This window comes from Oryzias latipes, chromosome 15, assembly GCF_053564925.1.
Source record: "Oryzias latipes strain Hd-rR chromosome 15, Olatipes_Hd-rR_3.1".
NCBI classification, from domain to species: Eukaryota; Metazoa; Chordata; class Actinopteri; order Beloniformes; family Adrianichthyidae; genus Oryzias; species Oryzias latipes.
Genome location: NC_136251.1, coordinates 14,872,739 through 14,889,376, shown reverse-complemented (window position 1 = coordinate 14,889,376; position 16,638 = coordinate 14,872,739). Strand labels below are relative to the sequence as shown.

Sequence of the window (16,638 nt, the reverse complement as noted above, 5' to 3'; positions counted from 1 at the left end):
GGGTTCTTGTTCTGATATATTTGAAAAAACTGATTTGATGTGAGCAAAAACTCAGAAGTCAGTAACTGTTATTTACAGAGGAAACATATACAATAAAGGAGTTACGTAAAACATCAGTGTATGTTAGAGGGAGAATTACCAAGATTGTTCTTCTATTTTTGAGACAATATCATGGAAAGCCCAATGAGGGACTGACAAACAAGAGGTCAAGGGCAGACGGAAAATACAGAGGAGGGGACAAAGGAAGTGAATCTTCATCTCCTCTTTGAAGGTGGTAGTCTCTCCTCAGAGTGGTCAAAATGGGATGTAATGAAGGGCGGGGGGGGGGGGGGGGGGTTCAGCTGCTGTGCTGAGGGAGGGGTCAAGGTTGCCCCCCCAGGCATTCTTCTGCTTGGATAAACAGAGCGGCATTGTGAGGCAGGTGGTCTGACACGCTGGCAGTTTTGGGTACAGAGGAATCTCCCAGCTGCTGCTGGAACAATTCGTCCAGCAGGTTAGACCCCATCAACACCCCCACTGCCCACAAGCCCCCCAACACCAACCCACGGTCAGATTTAGACTTCACTAAATCTGCACGTCATGGAAAGCTCCTACTACGGCTGAAATCCTGAAGGCCTGATGCAGCTGTAGTAGTGCATCACAACCCACAGATGGTCTTTAGAACATCAGCTGATTATTGACTGGGTGATCAATGAGCTGGTAATAGATTCTGGATACACGGTGACGTGTAGGGACCGTCATCCACCGCCCTGCCATGGAGATCTGTCAGGAAGGGGGCAAGCAATCAGCTGGATTCTGGAAGAGAAGATGGGTGAATGTCTTATCTTCACATCTGTTTTTCAATTCAGAGCAGCAGAAGCCGCCTCAAGGCACAAAAAAAGAAAATCAAACTGTTTATCCATGCATTCATCTATGCACAGTCCGAATGTTGTGGTGAGTTCTCTAGAGCTTTTAGGGCCTCAAAGAAGCCTCAGGAAGGACGTAGTTTTCATTTTGTCGATATTCCCCCTACTTTGAGATCCTCTAAAAGGCTGTAGTGAGAACACAAGGACTTTGGCCTTGCATCCCTGAGGTGATCACCTGCATTCCAGGTTTTTGAGGCTATAAGAGAGTTCCTCAAGAGTTTTTTGAATGGAAAGTCTGAGTTGTGCAGTTCACCGTTTAGTAGCTGAAGGTTTGTTGGGACTATGGTGGTCTTGGTGTCAGGGTTAATAGTTTCTGAGCTGCCAGAAACATCAGAAAGCAGCAACTTGTTCTTGGTGGGGCAAGCCTGAGCCTGCTTGAACAGGTAGGTGATCTGAAGTAAGATGTTCACCAGTAACAGTGTTTTTACAGAAAAGAGGCGGGGCCTCCTGAGAGATCAGGGCCAGACACGTGCCAGATGTGTGTAGATCTTGGAGGGAAGCCAGAGAAGGAGGCAGGGACGGAGCAAATGTCTCTCCAGGATGAAGGAGCTTGAAAAAGATGTTCAGGATCCCTTTTAGCAGCAGAAGCTGAGAAAAACTCTGAAAAATAACTGTTGGTCCGCTGCTTTCAGACTAACAAACCAAAACAGAAATAGTTTTTCACCTGCTTCAGGCCCACAGTGGGCTGGCGGGGGGGGGGGGGGGGGGGGGGGGGGGGGGTCTCCTGGTAAAACAGATGAAGATTGAGTCCAATCAACACCTATTAGCACCTGAAGCTTCTGAACTCCCATTTCATTTAACAGCAAAAACACCAAGACTTCAGCTCCTCCTCCCACCCCCTGTGCGCGTGTCCATGTGTGGGTGTGCGAGGCAGGGTCGCACCCTCCAGAGGGGGAGTGTTTGTTGAAGAGGGTAGGAAGGGTGAAGGATTGCCTCCTCGTCTGCTCTTGCAGCTTTAACACAAACGCCAAAACTACCAGCAAAGGAGCATTGCACGTTTTGTGGGTCTGCTTGGGTCGTTGTGCATCATTCTGAGTGTGTGTGCTTTTCTGTGTGTGTGTGTGTGTGTTTGTGTGTGTGTGTGCGTGGAGGAGGGGACTGAAGATCCAGGAGCTTTGTAGCAGCGAGGAGGTCAGAGGAAGGTAGGAGCAGCTTGTTGTGTTTGTACAATCTGTTGTCTGTCTGTTTCATTGGAGTTGTCGCCTTTGAATGTGATAGAATGTTAACAGTGTGAGGCTGAGTTTGCATCTAAAGCGCTATTTGCTGTCTCCTGCTCTGGGAGGCAGACATGGACCTTCTTCATTAGAATGAGCCTCACTCCTCAAACCTGAGTTTCCTGCAGGGGGCGCTGCAGATGATGCAATTAGTTCAAGTTCTGTGAAAAGGAGGGAAAATAGTGTTTTTTGGTGTTTCTTACATGTTCATGTGGCATTTTTTCTGATGATGGTGAACACATATAAAGAAAATTAAGCCAAAAATTACATTTCTTTGTTCAAATTGTGGTAAATCAGGATCGGCCCACAACTTAGCCGCCGCAATTTCTAATAAAGTACTGCTGCTTTTCAGACACTATGTCCTAGAAACATCACAGGTTTTTGATTTGGGCCAAAAATGGCATTGATAACTTGATAAAAGGCCGTTGGGGATCCTTTTACGGTAGATAAAAAGATTATCGGTGTGGGTCTTAAATGACAAATACAATTCCAAAGGAACTCTAATCTAAAGGTGACTGCAGTTCTGAGAGAACACCGATTCTTGATCATGTCACAGTGTATCATCTCATCTACTGTACATTTTTCTTCATTTACTGGCAGTCTTGAGCTCATCCTCCTTTGATTTTGTTCTAAAATAGGGCAGAAAACACCTTTGTGTTGGCTGGATACACACCACCTGACAGGAAAACAGAATAAACTTGATCTATTTCAGAAAATACTGCAACTAAATCTGAAGAAGAAATTGTTCAAACGCTCTCTGTACACCTGCCACTACAGTAGAGGATAACTTATTGGTCTTTACTCCTCCACAGGTCAATGTTGATAGTTTTACAACATCCTAAAACAAGCTCTGTGAGAGTGCAAGTGTGTGTGATTGTGGCCCTGCGACAGACTGGCGACCTGTCCAGGAAGTGGCCGGGATAGGCTCCAGCAGCCCCATGACCCCGAAAGGAACAAAGCGGGTTTAGAAGATGAATTAATGAATAAAATAAGCTCCATCAACTCTTAGAAGCCTTTTGAGACAGCTGTGTTTGTAATATTGGGCTATGTAAATTGAATTTAATTGAATTTAATTAGTTAAGAATATTAAACCATAACTCAAAAAACCCCAAAAGGAAGTTTGGATCCACAAAGACAAAACATCTTTACATAATCTGCACAGACGGTGTGCTGATGGCCAAGGAAGCCCTATGACCTACTCAAACTACTTGCTGTACATCATAAATTGATGCAAACAAGAACAAGCCCAGGTTTTTTTTATTCTAGAGCCAGACTGACTGAGAGTCACAGTTCTGTTGATCTGCATGTTCCTCTAGATCTCTGTGAAAACTTCACGATCTATTTGACAACAAATTAAGAGAGAATTGTCAGAACAAACTCCCAAAGGGTGTATCTGATGGTCTTTCAAGAACTACTGATCCATCCATCCATCCATCCATCCAATTTTCTGGAGATGCTTTAACTCTTTCGGGGTCAAAGGTTTCCTGGAGATTGTCCAAGCTACTGCTGGGACAGGCAGCGTACGCCCTGGATATGTCCCCAGTCAGTCGCAGGACCACACAATGGCTCCCACACGTACGCACACATGCACATCAGGGACACTAAAGAGTAACCAATTAACCTATAAAGCAGGTTATTGGACTGTGGGAGGAAGCCTGAGCACCTGGAAAAAACCCATGCATGCACAGGGAGAACATGTAAACTCCACACAGAAAGGTTCCAGCCCGCTGACCACTGCATCACCGTGCAGCCTCACTACTATTTCAATTATCCAGAATTATTTTAAGTCACTTTTGTCCTCTTGAGCTCTCTGAACCAGCATCACTAATGTCTTCTTGTAAGTCTCCAGGTCATCTCTTGGATTTAATTTCAACTTGATTGTTTAAAGACATTTCAAAGAGTAATCCATCTTTATTAAAGCTGATTTATGTCCATGTGACCAGACTCCATTTCAAGGTTGATGTAATCAAACTTCTATTAAGAAAGGCCATCCTTATCAACAAGTTGTAGTTAATCTCACTTTAATTTCTAAAATTCTTGAGAAAACTGCTGCAGATCCTCTGTCAGCATTTAAACACAATGATTTGTGAGTTTTTGTCAGGATTTTGCACATCATTGCACTGACAATGCTGCTGAAGGTAACCATGATCTCCTTATAGCTGCAGATACTTGTGTCTGTACTTGTTCTTTTAGACCTCTGTGCTTCTTTTGACACAGTTGTTGAGAGCATTCTGTTGCAGCTACTGGAATGTATCATTAATGTAACAGGAAATGGTTTAAGCTGGTTTAAATCATATCATCTAATAGATTCCCATCTGTTTGAGTGAATGAGTCTGCCACAGGGCTCTAAGCTTAGTCCAGTCCTGCTCAGTCCAAATATGCTTCCAGTAGTAACACTGTTATAAAGCATAGCAAACAATTCTGTTGTTACTCTGATGGTTACTCAGCTATGCTTTTCTATTAAACCAGGAGATGTCTTGTAGTTTATAAGATTTCAAAGATGTATTTTTTTTAAACTTGTCCTCTCCAGGAGTGTGGCCATTAGATGAGAGCTGAAGGCCTCTTGTGTTGGACAAAAAACGGAAAAAAGGGGTCAAGATGTAGAAGGCTTAAAAATGAAGAATGTGAAGGGATCGAATTACAAAAAGAGGCAACAAGTTGCTGGAGGTTTATCAACATTACGGTCAAATGTAGATGTTTATCAAAAGGGTTGGGCCTGTCCATGACACATTCATCCATACACTCAAAACACAAAACCTGGCGCCAAAAACCTTCACACACATATCAACATGTACACAATACATAAAAGGCACACACGCATGTACTTATGCATACAAACAAAGGCATTACAAACACACATTCCTGTATTCGTTCAAATAATCTATTTGTGCAGTGATGAGCAGGCGCCTGTGCTTAAGTGTCTGGGTATCAAGTATCAAGGCTCTGTTTTGAAGGATGACTTAAACATTTAAAGAACTGGGTGACTCCTGTCGGTAATTTTCTTTTCCTAAACTCAGAAAAGGAGGTTGCTCCCCGACCTGAGCGCTTCAGGAAACCCCAGTGTAATGAGAGTGGATGGCATTGTTTGACTCTCCAGTCCTTCTGTGAGAAACTCTGGAGTCGTTTTTGATCAAACTTTGACTTTAAAATGAATTTAACTTTCTAGCATGTCTTTCTTTCATTTCTGCCTTATTTCTAAAACCAGAAACATCCTGTCTCAGAATAACACAGAGAAATGAGTGTCTGTGTTTCTGGGGTGGGAGCGACTTTTGCTTTGTGTCTCCTCTTTTGTGGAATTAACCCCCTCTTCTAATTTTAAAATGCAGATACAAATGTATTTCTTGAGGGCTAGACTTAAAGCCTTTCTTTTAATTCAATTAGGAAAATAATTTGTGGTTTTAAGTCATGCCTTCAGTTTTGCTGCTAAAGGATTGTTTAATTTTTCCTTATAAATGGACAGACTTTAAAGCATTACTATTACCCCTCAAAGTGAGGAACAAGACAAAAAGATGGAGAGGAAGGCTATTCCAGAAAGATTGTAATTGAGGATGTCAACACGTCTCCTACTTCATCTACCTGCCTCCTGGCTGACCCTCTCAGAATTGGAGACACGTTGCACGGTGGGACAGTGGTTAGCGCTCTTCTCTGTATTTCCCTTGAATTTACAAATCACTGTTACAAGTCACTAACTTGTATGTCCTTTGTCTTAAAAAAGATGTTTCAGTGTTTGTGTTTTCCTCCTGCTCTCTTGTCGTCACAGTTACAAACAAATGTGTTTTGTCTTTACAAACATTTGTGATTTCTGAGTTGGTCGGTGCTCATCGTGTGTTCTTATTGTTGGGTTCACTCACATCTCTGTTTTGTTTTAAAAAAGATAGTCCACAGATTTTGAGTTTGTCCATCTAAAAATCTTTGTCCGTCCAAGTTTGTCTGGTCCTGGTGTTGCAATGACTGGCTTATTTCTTTTGTTTGATAACTGATGTATTGGAGATTTTGTGGGTTTTTTTCTGTTTGCTCTTCCCCCATGTACCCTTTTGGGGTCCTGTATCTTTCTGTGATGGTGTTTCTCATGATGATCTCTGTTTTCATGGCTCCTTACAACTTCCATCTGCAGTGGTCAGATACTGTTCAGTTTGACTCTGTATCTAGTTTGGGTTCAATGTTGGATGTCAGGTTGTTGATGATCCTGAAGGTTTGAAGGTGTGGTATGTAGTTTGTTGTCTTTCCTGTGGTTGTGGTCCTGTGGTCTACTTTATTTTCAGTTTATTTTGCAACATTCTTCTGAGCACAATCAGATACTGTCCTCATCCATCCATCTATCCGTCCAGTAACTGGCCTGTTTTTGTCCTTGGTGATTGTTGGAGTTTTCCTGGAATCGTGGATTTCCTCTGTTTGCAGATGCAAACATACCAGAGCATGATCCTGCATGCAGATGTTTTGGACCATTCTGTATTTATTTGTGAACACAAAAGCACATTCATGCTGCGTGAGCAGGAGCTGGAAAGAGGATCTGATCCGACAGCAGGAGGTGCTAAAGGGTTAGCAGAAACGCCGAAGGCTGCACAAGGAGCTCACATGAAGAATCAGCAGAAGGCGTCATGGTGTGATGATTCTGCAGCAGCAGGGATATGTAATGGTGAGCAAAGATGTTTCTAGAGGATGTTGGCTCCTTATGATGATTTCATTGAAGTGTCTGTACCTCTTCAAGGTCTATCACAGCTTTTCGCCCCAGTAGACTTGAGTCCAACGGGTGCAGTTGGTCCCAGTCAGCCTCCTGCAGCTGGACTGTGTGCTGCATTCACTGGCCACCTGTTGCTTTCTCTTCATACAGACTGCCCTCATTCTTCTCTTTCTGTAGCAAACTTGCTGAAATAAAAGCTGAGTGTGAGTGTGTGTATGTGCTCTGGTATGTCAGTAATCCAGGCATGTTGCTTCCTGTCTGTGCGGAGGTTGTGTTCCTCACTGTAATCTCTGGAAAAATGATCCTGCTCCTTGTTTCCCGTCTGACAGTCGGCTGTGTGGGCAGAGTGAAGTAAGGGTCTGTCACCACGGCAACAGCCTGGGAGCAGGGGCTGGAAAGAGGTTCTTATCCAACAGCAGGCGGAGCTGAGGAGTCCATAGATATCCTGTTAGCCAGAGAACCTCTGTGTATCATGGGCTCCTGTTCTTCAGTGCTAAGTTCTCTTTCTGCCCATGTATTTCAGTTAGGCCAGCTTCTTTTCTTCTTCTGGTCTCCATCTAACATGGACAGAACCAACTATCATTCATGCAGAGGTGGGGAGAGACTCCCAAAATTGGACACAAGAAACCAAACAGTGTCACTGTAAAAAGTTAAAAGTAATCAAATTAAAGCAAACAAATTGGTCAAAACTCAGCTTATGATAGAATGAAAATAATGAGTTCAGTCTTGCATTTTCCGAAATTGATAATGAATACAAAAGTGAATTTATTGGCTAATACAAAAGCTGATATCCAGATGAAAATGGTGTTTTTAACATGTTCTTGTAGAACTTTTCTAAGAATGGAGAACATATATATAAAATTAAACTTACACTGTAACTGCTGAACAATTCTTTATTGAAATCCTTGTGAAACAGGAGAAAACGAAAAAAGGCAGTTGGAAAAAGCTTGTGGGTTTGACGTAGGACCTACATCGGTAAACCACAAGCTCCCTGCTCAGCTCCATTCTGATGCCTCCACTTGCAGACAAACAGATCCATGTATGCCTTCTTCTTCCTTGTCTAAACAGGAATCTGGATCAAAACTGTACGGCTTGTGGCTCCAAAATTGTTTGTAAAGTCTCTTGCCCTGGTAATGTTAGGTTGGGCTGTGAAGGACTGTAAGCCGGCGGGTGACAGTGTAAACATGGACATGATGGGGGTGAGCCTACTCTACACCAACAGTCTCACAACTCAGAAGGCAATTTCTAATGAACTCCTGCTGCTCTGTAGAAACTATAACCTAGAAAATGACACAGCTTTTTGAATTTTGGCTAAAAAGGACAAAGTTACAATTACGAGACCACTGGAAATGCTTTTTACAATAGATCAAAAGATGATTGGAGTGGGACTTTAAACCTTTGTTTCTCCTCATTGGATGTATTTCATGTGTGTGTCTGAGATTTTGATGCATTCATGATGCTTTCATAAGCACCATGAAATACTCACACAGATGCTGGAAACATTTTTGAAATAATTGTGAATCCACGGGAGAGAAGATATTTATTGCTTGTGCTTGTATACCGGGGGGCGGGGGTATTTTTGAATTAGTTATCTTTATGGGTATTCTTTTGTAACAAAATGGGGCAGACAACTGTATCCAAATGCTGCAGGTTTATATTGGCTCAGCTAAAAGTCCACAAAGCTAAATCAGGGTCAGGCAGGCAGGAGTCGATAACAGGCATAGGATCATCAGAGGAGAAACAGGGGTAGTCAGGACCCATGCGAGCGTGGGGGCAAGGGGGAGGCAAACAGGGTCAGGGTACAGAAGATCAGGTCGGTAATGCAGGCAGAGTGGCACAAACAATACTTCGCTCTGAGTGAGTGCTCAGTGCAGAGTTTAAGTAGACTGTGATTGATTGAGTGAATGAGAGTCAGATGTGTGGCACGCAGGAAGTGCACGCTGGGGTTGCTGGGAGATGAAGGGCATTAAGTACTCTGTAGATGGTTTCCACTGGTGACCAGAGGGGGAGACAGAGGTCTGACTTCTGACAGTTTTTATATGATTTGGGGGCTGTTATTTTTATTTTGCATGTAAGTGAACTTAACAGACCTCTCACTGTACTTTTTTGCCCTGCCTAATCGCTCGATTTTAATCGCAAAAGTGGGTGGAGTTCACTGTGGTCAACATGGGTGACCCCCTTCAGGCTTCATTCTGGGTTTGTTTCTTATTTGGGTGAGGAATGTGCAAGCTTAGAACAGACTTTCAGGTGAAGAAGATGGTGGACTACCTTCATCTAATGATAAAACTGTACTGCTGAGCCCCAGTTTATGACCTCCACACTAGTGCTCTGCCACTAATATCAGGGACACTCGACCCTCACAGCTCATGTGATTCAGACTTTGGTTCAGTTTTATCTTCTTTTTTTGTGTTGCAGATGTTGAAGCACTAGTGGTGCTGATGGTGTTTCCTGCAACAGCAGCTACCCCTTAGATCAGTGCTGGCTCCTCAAGAAACACAATCCTGCCTTGTTCCCAGCTCTCCTTGACCATCTTTCTGCTGATTGGCTGTCTTAAGTGATTCCACATCGTGATTGACTGAACACACCTGATTTAGGCATTAGGACCAGGGTTGACCAGCCCTGCTGTCGATTATCTTTTTTCATCATTTTGGTTTTGGCTGCAGCACAATTCTGGAATATTTCCTTCTCACTTACCACACTCCTGTCTCTTCTATGGGAATCAAGGGGGCATGTTCAAATTGGCCTTCAGGTAGTGAGCGACCTTGGGAGCATTTCGGGCATTCAACTCAGGCAGGCTTTTACTTAGGCCACTCCCCTAGGGCGGGTCAGTTAATCAACTCACCTGTGCAGCCTCCTATTTAAGTCCAGGTGTGTTAGTTGTTCATCCTTCTGTACTGCAGCACTGCGTTCTTTGCCCCACCCTCCTCCCCAGCTTCCACCTGTGAGCTCCATTAGGGGTAGTTATTACCCAAAAGTTTATGGATATTTGTCTCATGGAATTGCGCGGAGTCTTATGCCAAACTAAAGGAATGTGAAATGTCAACTAAATGTGTAATGCCAATTATAAAGGAATGAGAAATGGCAACTAAGAGGAATGTGAACTTAGAGGAATGGGAAATGCTAACTTGGAGGAATGCGAAATGCTAACTTAAAGGAAAGTGAATGCTAACTTAAATGAAAGTGAATGTCAAAGAATGTGAAAGCAACAAAGAATGTGAAAGCAAAACTAAAAGATGTGAAAATAAATAATATTACTACTGCATGAGTGGCTAAGATGAAGCTGAGCTCTGCAGGTTTTGCTCCTTCCGGTCCTGGTCTCCTTCTGTGCTTGGTTTGTTGAATTCACTGTCAGCAGTTGTTGTGTAACTCTCAAATTGGATCTGGGGTTTGTGTGGGGCTATGGGTGTTGGTACTGAGGAGACCTGTTCTCCCTTGGGTCTTAAGTGTGAGAAATGAAGGCTGCTGTGTTTTGTCACGTTTCCACACAAACTCCCATAGGTTTAATGCTGGCAGAGGGGGTTCACTTGCACATGGTGATTGGTATGTAAATTGTTTCAGATTGTAAACAGGAAGCAGCTGGAAAGGGAGGGGGGTTCCTGGGTGTAGTTTCCAGTGTTACCGGCTCATCTGTGGTTCACACACCTGTGGTTCTGGACCGGATCCTGGACCCACAACTCTGATTTATCTCACTGGCACCTGGTTCCTGGGCTGATCCATATGATGACAGCCCAAAGCGGCGGCGTCTTCATAAGCGTGTCAGCTTTCACTTGGCGGCATGTGTGCATGTGAAGTGCACAGACGGATTCTGGGTCAGCAGCTCACCGCATCCGTCTTCTGTTTCAGGCCACCATACTCACTTCAGCCCACATGGCGCCGGTCCGAGCTGAAGGCGTCCTGTTGCTCCTGAGCTGCTGGTTTGTCCTCCACATCCAGTCATCAGCAGGTCAAGGTAGGTTTATAACACATGAACTGGTCACTCTGCAGAAAACAGTCTTACACGTTCAGGGAAGACTACCTCTTGGTGTCAGATGAAGATACTCGACGTCAGATGTTGAGCAGACAGGAACTCTGTCTTCCTGCGTATTTCAGTGAGTTTTATACTGTAGTTTAACCATCAAACACTAGAGGGCACTGTGAGTTATTTGTTTCAGCTGCAGCTAATTAACTAATGTGACTTCAAACTGGACAATTAAGTCACATCTACTTGTGTGCTGATTGGACAGGAGCCCTGCTGTTCTATCAAATTATGAATTGGCCAATCAAAATGCAGGCTTGTATTACCTGACTTGCTAAGGCGTCAACAGCATAGCCGCAGGCTGAGGGCAGCTTAACCTGCTCACAGAACCGGTCATATGTCAGAGCGGAACTAGACTCCTGACAAATGTACCATAACTTACACATGCACACACACATACGGGTCCCTTCTGACCCACAGAGAACATAACAAGGCATTTGGGTCAGCAGCCTCAAATGCAATCCTTCTCCATGAAAAATGTCCACGTTTTCCCAGAATCCCTCGCTTCTCTGTCACATCTGTGCCAAAGATAGTAACTTTGAGATCCAGTTTCCTTTTTCAGTGATCAAACTCATGAGAACTGCTGGCCCCCTGTTTGCTGCTCTCTCATTTATTTCAGGAGCCGTTTCTCTCCCTTCATAGTGAGCCCTCCTGGGAGGCTGCTCACTGTGGAGGGGTGGGGTGCTTTGGGGGGGTCATCATTTGGGGGGGTCATCAAAACCTTAGAAACCTGGCCTCTGACCTGTGGCAGACGCTGAGTCACAAGCAGGTGTGTGTGTGGTGGCACGTGCTGCTGTGCTTACTGTTATGAAGCTGCTGTGTCATCAAATAGCAGAGACAGATTATATGGTTTTGGTCGCTACTCTCGCCTTAAGACCCAGTAATTAGCCAAGGTTGGTCCTGCACAGATGTCAGCACTGAAAGCACTGAAAAACAAACCTCAGATCCTGCAGGGCCAAAATGAGCTCACATGCCAGATCCCACACTTCCCACTCTCAGTAACTGGACCGAGTGAGTGTGATGTCACGCATAGAAAAATGGCTTTCTTGTCGCTCCAACCAAATAAAGTAAATTCAGTCGTCATCTGAGTCAGCATTTCAGTGGCAACCACTCTGGTCAGTTAGGAGTGAGCTTGTTGGAAATCAAAACAGCCACCACTTGAAAGCAGGCTCGGGAGAATCCTTCAATCAAACGTTTTGAATTTTCAACGTGTGACCAAAAACTTTGACTGAGGCATCTGATTGGTCAGTTTATAACTTGAATAATTTGCACTACAAAGGAATGTTATGGAAAATAAAGGCAATAGTTTGTAGATGTACTCGACCAACCACAACGGAATAAAGAAAATATGAACATCTTTGTGCTTTGCAGTTATGGCAAATGCACCACGACCATTCCTCAGTGACAAACCGAGGGCCATGTCACCAACCTAATATATTGACATTGTTTCATCCTCCAATCCGTGAGCTGTGATTAGACACGTTTCCTGTTTCCTGCAGGAAGTGACTGCAGCTGCAACATGACCAACAGTCGCTGTGATGAGTCTGGAATATGCAGGTGAGTGATCCACTGTACATCCCTGCAACTGACAGTTGGACCAAGGCTGCTTTAAACCTCTTATCATCTTCTGTTGTTCCCCTATATCTTCCTTCTCTCTCCCTTTCCTTGTTTACTTTCATCCCATGCAGGTGTGACCCTGGCTGGGAAGGTGAACACTGCGATCGCTGCGTGCTCATGCCTGGCTGTGTGCACGGCTCCTGCCAGCAGCCATGGCAGTGCACATGTGAGCCTGGATGGGGGGGGCGATTCTGTGACAAAGGTGAGGCACTGCTATTAGTGTGTCTGTCAGCCATAGTTGTCTTCACAATATGACATGTTTGGTGCATCTCTGCTGGTAGATCTTAGCGTGTGCTCAAATCAGCAGCCATGCCGGAATGGTGCCACCTGTGCAATGAAGGACAGCGGAGATTTTACTTGTCTGTGTCCACAAGGCTATCATGGCCACCTGTGCCAACGAAAGTCGGGGCCATGTCATCAAATCAGGTGAGGAAAGAGATCAAACATGCATGCTGACCCCATCAGTGCCTGATTAAGGCAAGCTTTTGGTGTCTGAGGGCTGCACGGGTGGGGGGTGTTCACACCCCACTCAACATGTCAGGAAAGTAATTCAGTCAAACATGTGAAGCTTTTACTGTGAAAAGCAGGTTCTCACCTCCAGGTGGCATTTTTCTGTCCATACATAATGCGCACCTATCACTGATCCATCTCAGATGAATTTACTGAGATGGAGGTCAGACACAGAGAGAGCCACAGCTGACTTGCAAAGCAAATGCCATTTCAGCATAAAAGACAAACTAAAGCAGAAAGCACTACAAATATAAAACTACACAGACCCTGTTAGGTGACCTAAACTGGTACCTAAAGAAAAGAAGATGGAGCTCAATATTGACTTGTGAGCTAGTTGATGAAATTTCCAAGAACTGTTCGTTTTTAGCTGGTAGCTCACACGGTTCACATCTTTGGCACTCTGATTATGCAGCTGTTGTTATCTTACCATGCAGTCAAAAGAAACTTGGTAAAGGCTTCATTTGAACCCCTCCCAGGTTTGGTAGCCTATTATTCCTGCAACATACTTTTGGCTGGATTTTCTTTTTCTTTTGCAAAGACATTCCCAGTGGTCTTTTTATAATAATTATAATTATGCCAGGGTTTTTTGTTTATTTGCAAAAATCAACAAAGCTTTGTAGTTTTCCAGGACATAGTTCAGAAGAAATTCACCTCTGAGTTGTGGTAGAGACTGTTGGCGCAGAAAAAGCCTGTCCCTACATTCTGTCAGCGTTTCCCATCATCCCTTTGTTTACACTTTCTCCCATTAGCTCAGAGCCCAACCTAACATTACCAGTGCAACAAAACAGTAAGCAATATTGGAGCTATCCAGCTGTACAGGTTGGAGCCAGATGCCAGTTCAGACGAGGAAAACGAAGACATACATGGATCTATTTATCTACAAGTTGAAGGATCGGAGGCAGCGGAGCAAGAAGATTGAGTCTTGCTGATGCTCGTCACCCGGTGTTTTGTCTGCTCCTGATTCACAATGATTTGAAGGAACAAATCAGAAATTCAATTTTAAGCTTAATTCTTCTTTATACATGTTCTCCATCATCAGAGAAATGCCACAGGAACATGTTTAAAACACCCAATACACAATTTTCATCAGAATGGAGTTTTCAAAACAAAGATTCCTAAGGTCCCTATTTTAATAACCAAAACACAAGGCCGCAAACTGTCCAGTTTGATATAAAATTCAGCTTGGCTTCTTTAACACAGAGCATTTTTGCATTTTTATTTAAAGAGATTTTCCAATTTTTCTCTGTAAAGTTCAGCACATGTCTCAAATGAAAATCATGAAGACCTTTGGGTAACTTATGTGATGGAGCTAAAATTGGCGTTTATTCTTTCAATTTTGAACCTGAGCCTCTTCTGTTTTCCTTGCAGGTCTCCCTGTAAAAATGGTGGCCTTTGTGAAGACGCTGATGGTTTTGCTGCAGATCTTACCTGCCGCTGTCTGGCGGGTTTCACTGGATCGTTTTGCGAGACAGACATAGACGACTGTCTGTTGAAGCCATGCGCCAACGACGCCATCTGCCTGGATGGCATCAATCGGTTCTCATGCATCTGTCCCAGTGGCTTCACTGGACGCTTCTGCACCGTCAACCTGGACGACTGTGCTAGTCAGCCCTGCCTGAATGGCGGCCGCTGCCTAGACCTTGCGGGGGGCTTTCGCTGTATATGTCAGCTGGGTTACATGGGAAACACCTGTGAGATGTCGCTCAGCAGCCCCAACTGGACCACAAAGGGGGAGAAGGGAAAAGGCAAAAGAAGCAGCAACATCACTCAACATGGGAACAGACTGATGAAGGTGACAGTGAGCGACCGTGGAATAGCCAGCCTCTCGGACATTCAGCTTATTGTTGTCGTGGTTCTGGGGGGAGTGACTTTGGTAGCGGTGGCACTAACGAGTGGTTTGGTGCTGTGGGGCCGTTGCCAAAACTGTAGTTACACCGCCGGCTGGTCACCGCCATGCTCTCAAGGAGCCGAGAGGAGCAGACGGCGAGGACAGAGTGAAACACAGCAATGCCAGATCAGCTTTCTGAACTCGGTAGAACCACAGAAGAAGTTAAATTTGGAGGCTGTTTAAGCTGGTTGCTATGAGGATGAGGATGACAAGAAGAAAAGCAAAGAGAGCACTGTTGAGGTTAGCGGCTCTGCCCATTCAGGTCAGCTGCTCTGAGACTCTCAGCCTGGCAATTGAGGAGCAACATCAGCCTGTGGATCTGTTGTCCCTAAAGCCTCTGTGCAGCAAGGACAGAGGGGTGAGTCCTCAATGCCGCTGGCTGTAGAAATGAAGAAGGACCAGCTTCAGTTCTGCCAACCTGTTTATTTCAGCTGGACTCTGAAGTGGCTGCCTTCAGAAGGACTGCAGTGGTTGGTTCATGATGTCGTGGTCAGGAGGTCGACCCTCATCTGGATCCTGTTTGCTTTAAAGGACTCAAACGATTCAGAGACATTCTCACACAAGCACTTGGGAAACCTACGGGTCACTGTTCTGGTTAAAGAACCAGAGCAGGGATCAGCTGCTGGAGAAGTTTACTCTCAAAAACTCAGGTGTTTCGGTCTGAAAGACAAATATGACAACATGGACACGTTTAGGTTTCAAATGAAAGTCATATGAGAAGATAAAGAGAAGAGCAAAGAAACAAGAATAAAATAAAGTGAAGACATGTTGCAGGTTTTGTTTGTTTCCACAGTTTGGCCAAGTGTTTAAGACAGTAAACACAAGGAAACATCAGCTTAACCCTTGTGCTATCCTAAGCACTTTAACACTGGGAGTTGGGTCATCTAAACCCACTAGACCGCTCTTGACTAGATCCTCTCCACCTTTATCCACCTTTGTCATGGTAGGATAACACGTCAATGTAAGGGTGGGGTCATAGGATAACACAAGGGTTAAAGCCTAGATAGTCAAGAGATTTCATAGATGACATCACAAATAGATGCATTTTGCCTTTGGCAGATGCATCAAGTCCTCATTCTCTAGATTTTTACTTTGGTTGCTTACATTTCTCTTATGTCCTATTACAGATGTTTGATGGATTTTGTATTCATACGTCTGATTCCTCTTTTCTCTTTGCAGCTGTTACTTATTTTAAGCTTATCACAAATTTGCCCATTTCATTGTGTTTGCCCGTCTTTGCTGTTCTCTGCTGGTTGATCTTACTAAACCTGGTTCTGCTGTAGTTTCTTCCTAATTTTTCATCTAGAGGGAGTTTTTCTCTCCACTTACCATTGGTTTTCTCCGTATTGAATTTACATCAATAACCCTTTGAATGTAATCTGTTGGTCACTCATAGAATGGTAGTATGCACTTAAGATTATCAGGCCTTATTGGAATGGTCTGGACAAAATTAGATTATAACAAATAGAAATAAACCTCAGTTTGTCTTTTGCCTTTTATGTAGCAATTTAATCCAACCTCAATTTTGAACTAGCATGTTGTAAATAAACTGAAGTGAAACTATACAGTAAAAAGTTCTAGCATCTGTGTCCTATAAATCAGTGCACTTTTATTTCAGTCACTCCGATGTGAACTAAGTCCCATGGATCAGGTCATGTGACTCCTACTTGTCCATCCATCCATCCATCTTCCTCCGTTTATCCGGGACCGGGTCGGGGGGGCAGGATTCTAAGCAAAGATGCCCAGACTTCTCTCGCCCCGGCCACTTCCTCCAGCTCCTCTGGGGGGGACCCCCAGGCCAGCCGAGA

General features: G+C 44.2%; 1 protein-coding gene across 4 annotated transcripts; it reads left to right on the top strand.

Annotated features, from left to right (window-relative positions):
- Window positions 1-1,807: 1,807 nt before the first annotated feature.
- Window positions 1,808-16,404, top strand: dlk2 (delta-like 2 homolog (Drosophila)). 4 transcript variants are annotated; one of them, XM_011484239.4, is made up of 6 exons: window positions 1,808-2,047; window positions 10,644-10,749; window positions 12,315-12,372; window positions 12,504-12,634; window positions 12,714-12,858; window positions 14,311-16,404. In XM_011484239.4, exons 2-6 carry the CDS (start codon window positions 10,668-10,670, stop codon window positions 15,011-15,013), a joined length of 1,119 nt encoding a protein of 372 aa, XP_011482541.1. In that variant the 5' UTR covers window positions 1,808-2,047; window positions 10,644-10,667; the 3' UTR covers window positions 15,014-16,404. The 4 variants fall into 4 exon arrangements, with proteins under 4 accessions (XP_011482541.1, XP_078787613.1, XP_078787615.1 ...); XM_078931487.1 differs by lacking the exon at window positions 1,808-2,047 and adding an exon at window positions 6,606-6,755; XM_078931489.1 differs by lacking the exon at window positions 1,808-2,047 and adding an exon at window positions 9,698-9,757.
- Window positions 16,405-16,638: the final 234 nt, after the last annotated feature.

What these genes read in the sequence shown, in the direction of transcription:
- dlk2 (XM_078931487.1), top strand. Translation starts at nt 6,726, where the DNA reads ATGATTCTGCAGCAGCAGGGATATGTAATG. An exon ending in AGCAGCAGGGATATGTAATG is followed by an intron (nt 6,756 to 10,643) that starts GTGAGCAAAGAT and finishes CTTCTGTTTCAG; the next exon opens with GCCACCATACTCACTTCAGC. An exon ending in GGGCCATGTCATCAAATCAG is followed by an intron (nt 12,859 to 14,310) that starts GTGAGGAAAGAG and finishes TTTTCCTTGCAG; the next exon opens with GTCTCCCTGTAAAAATGGTG.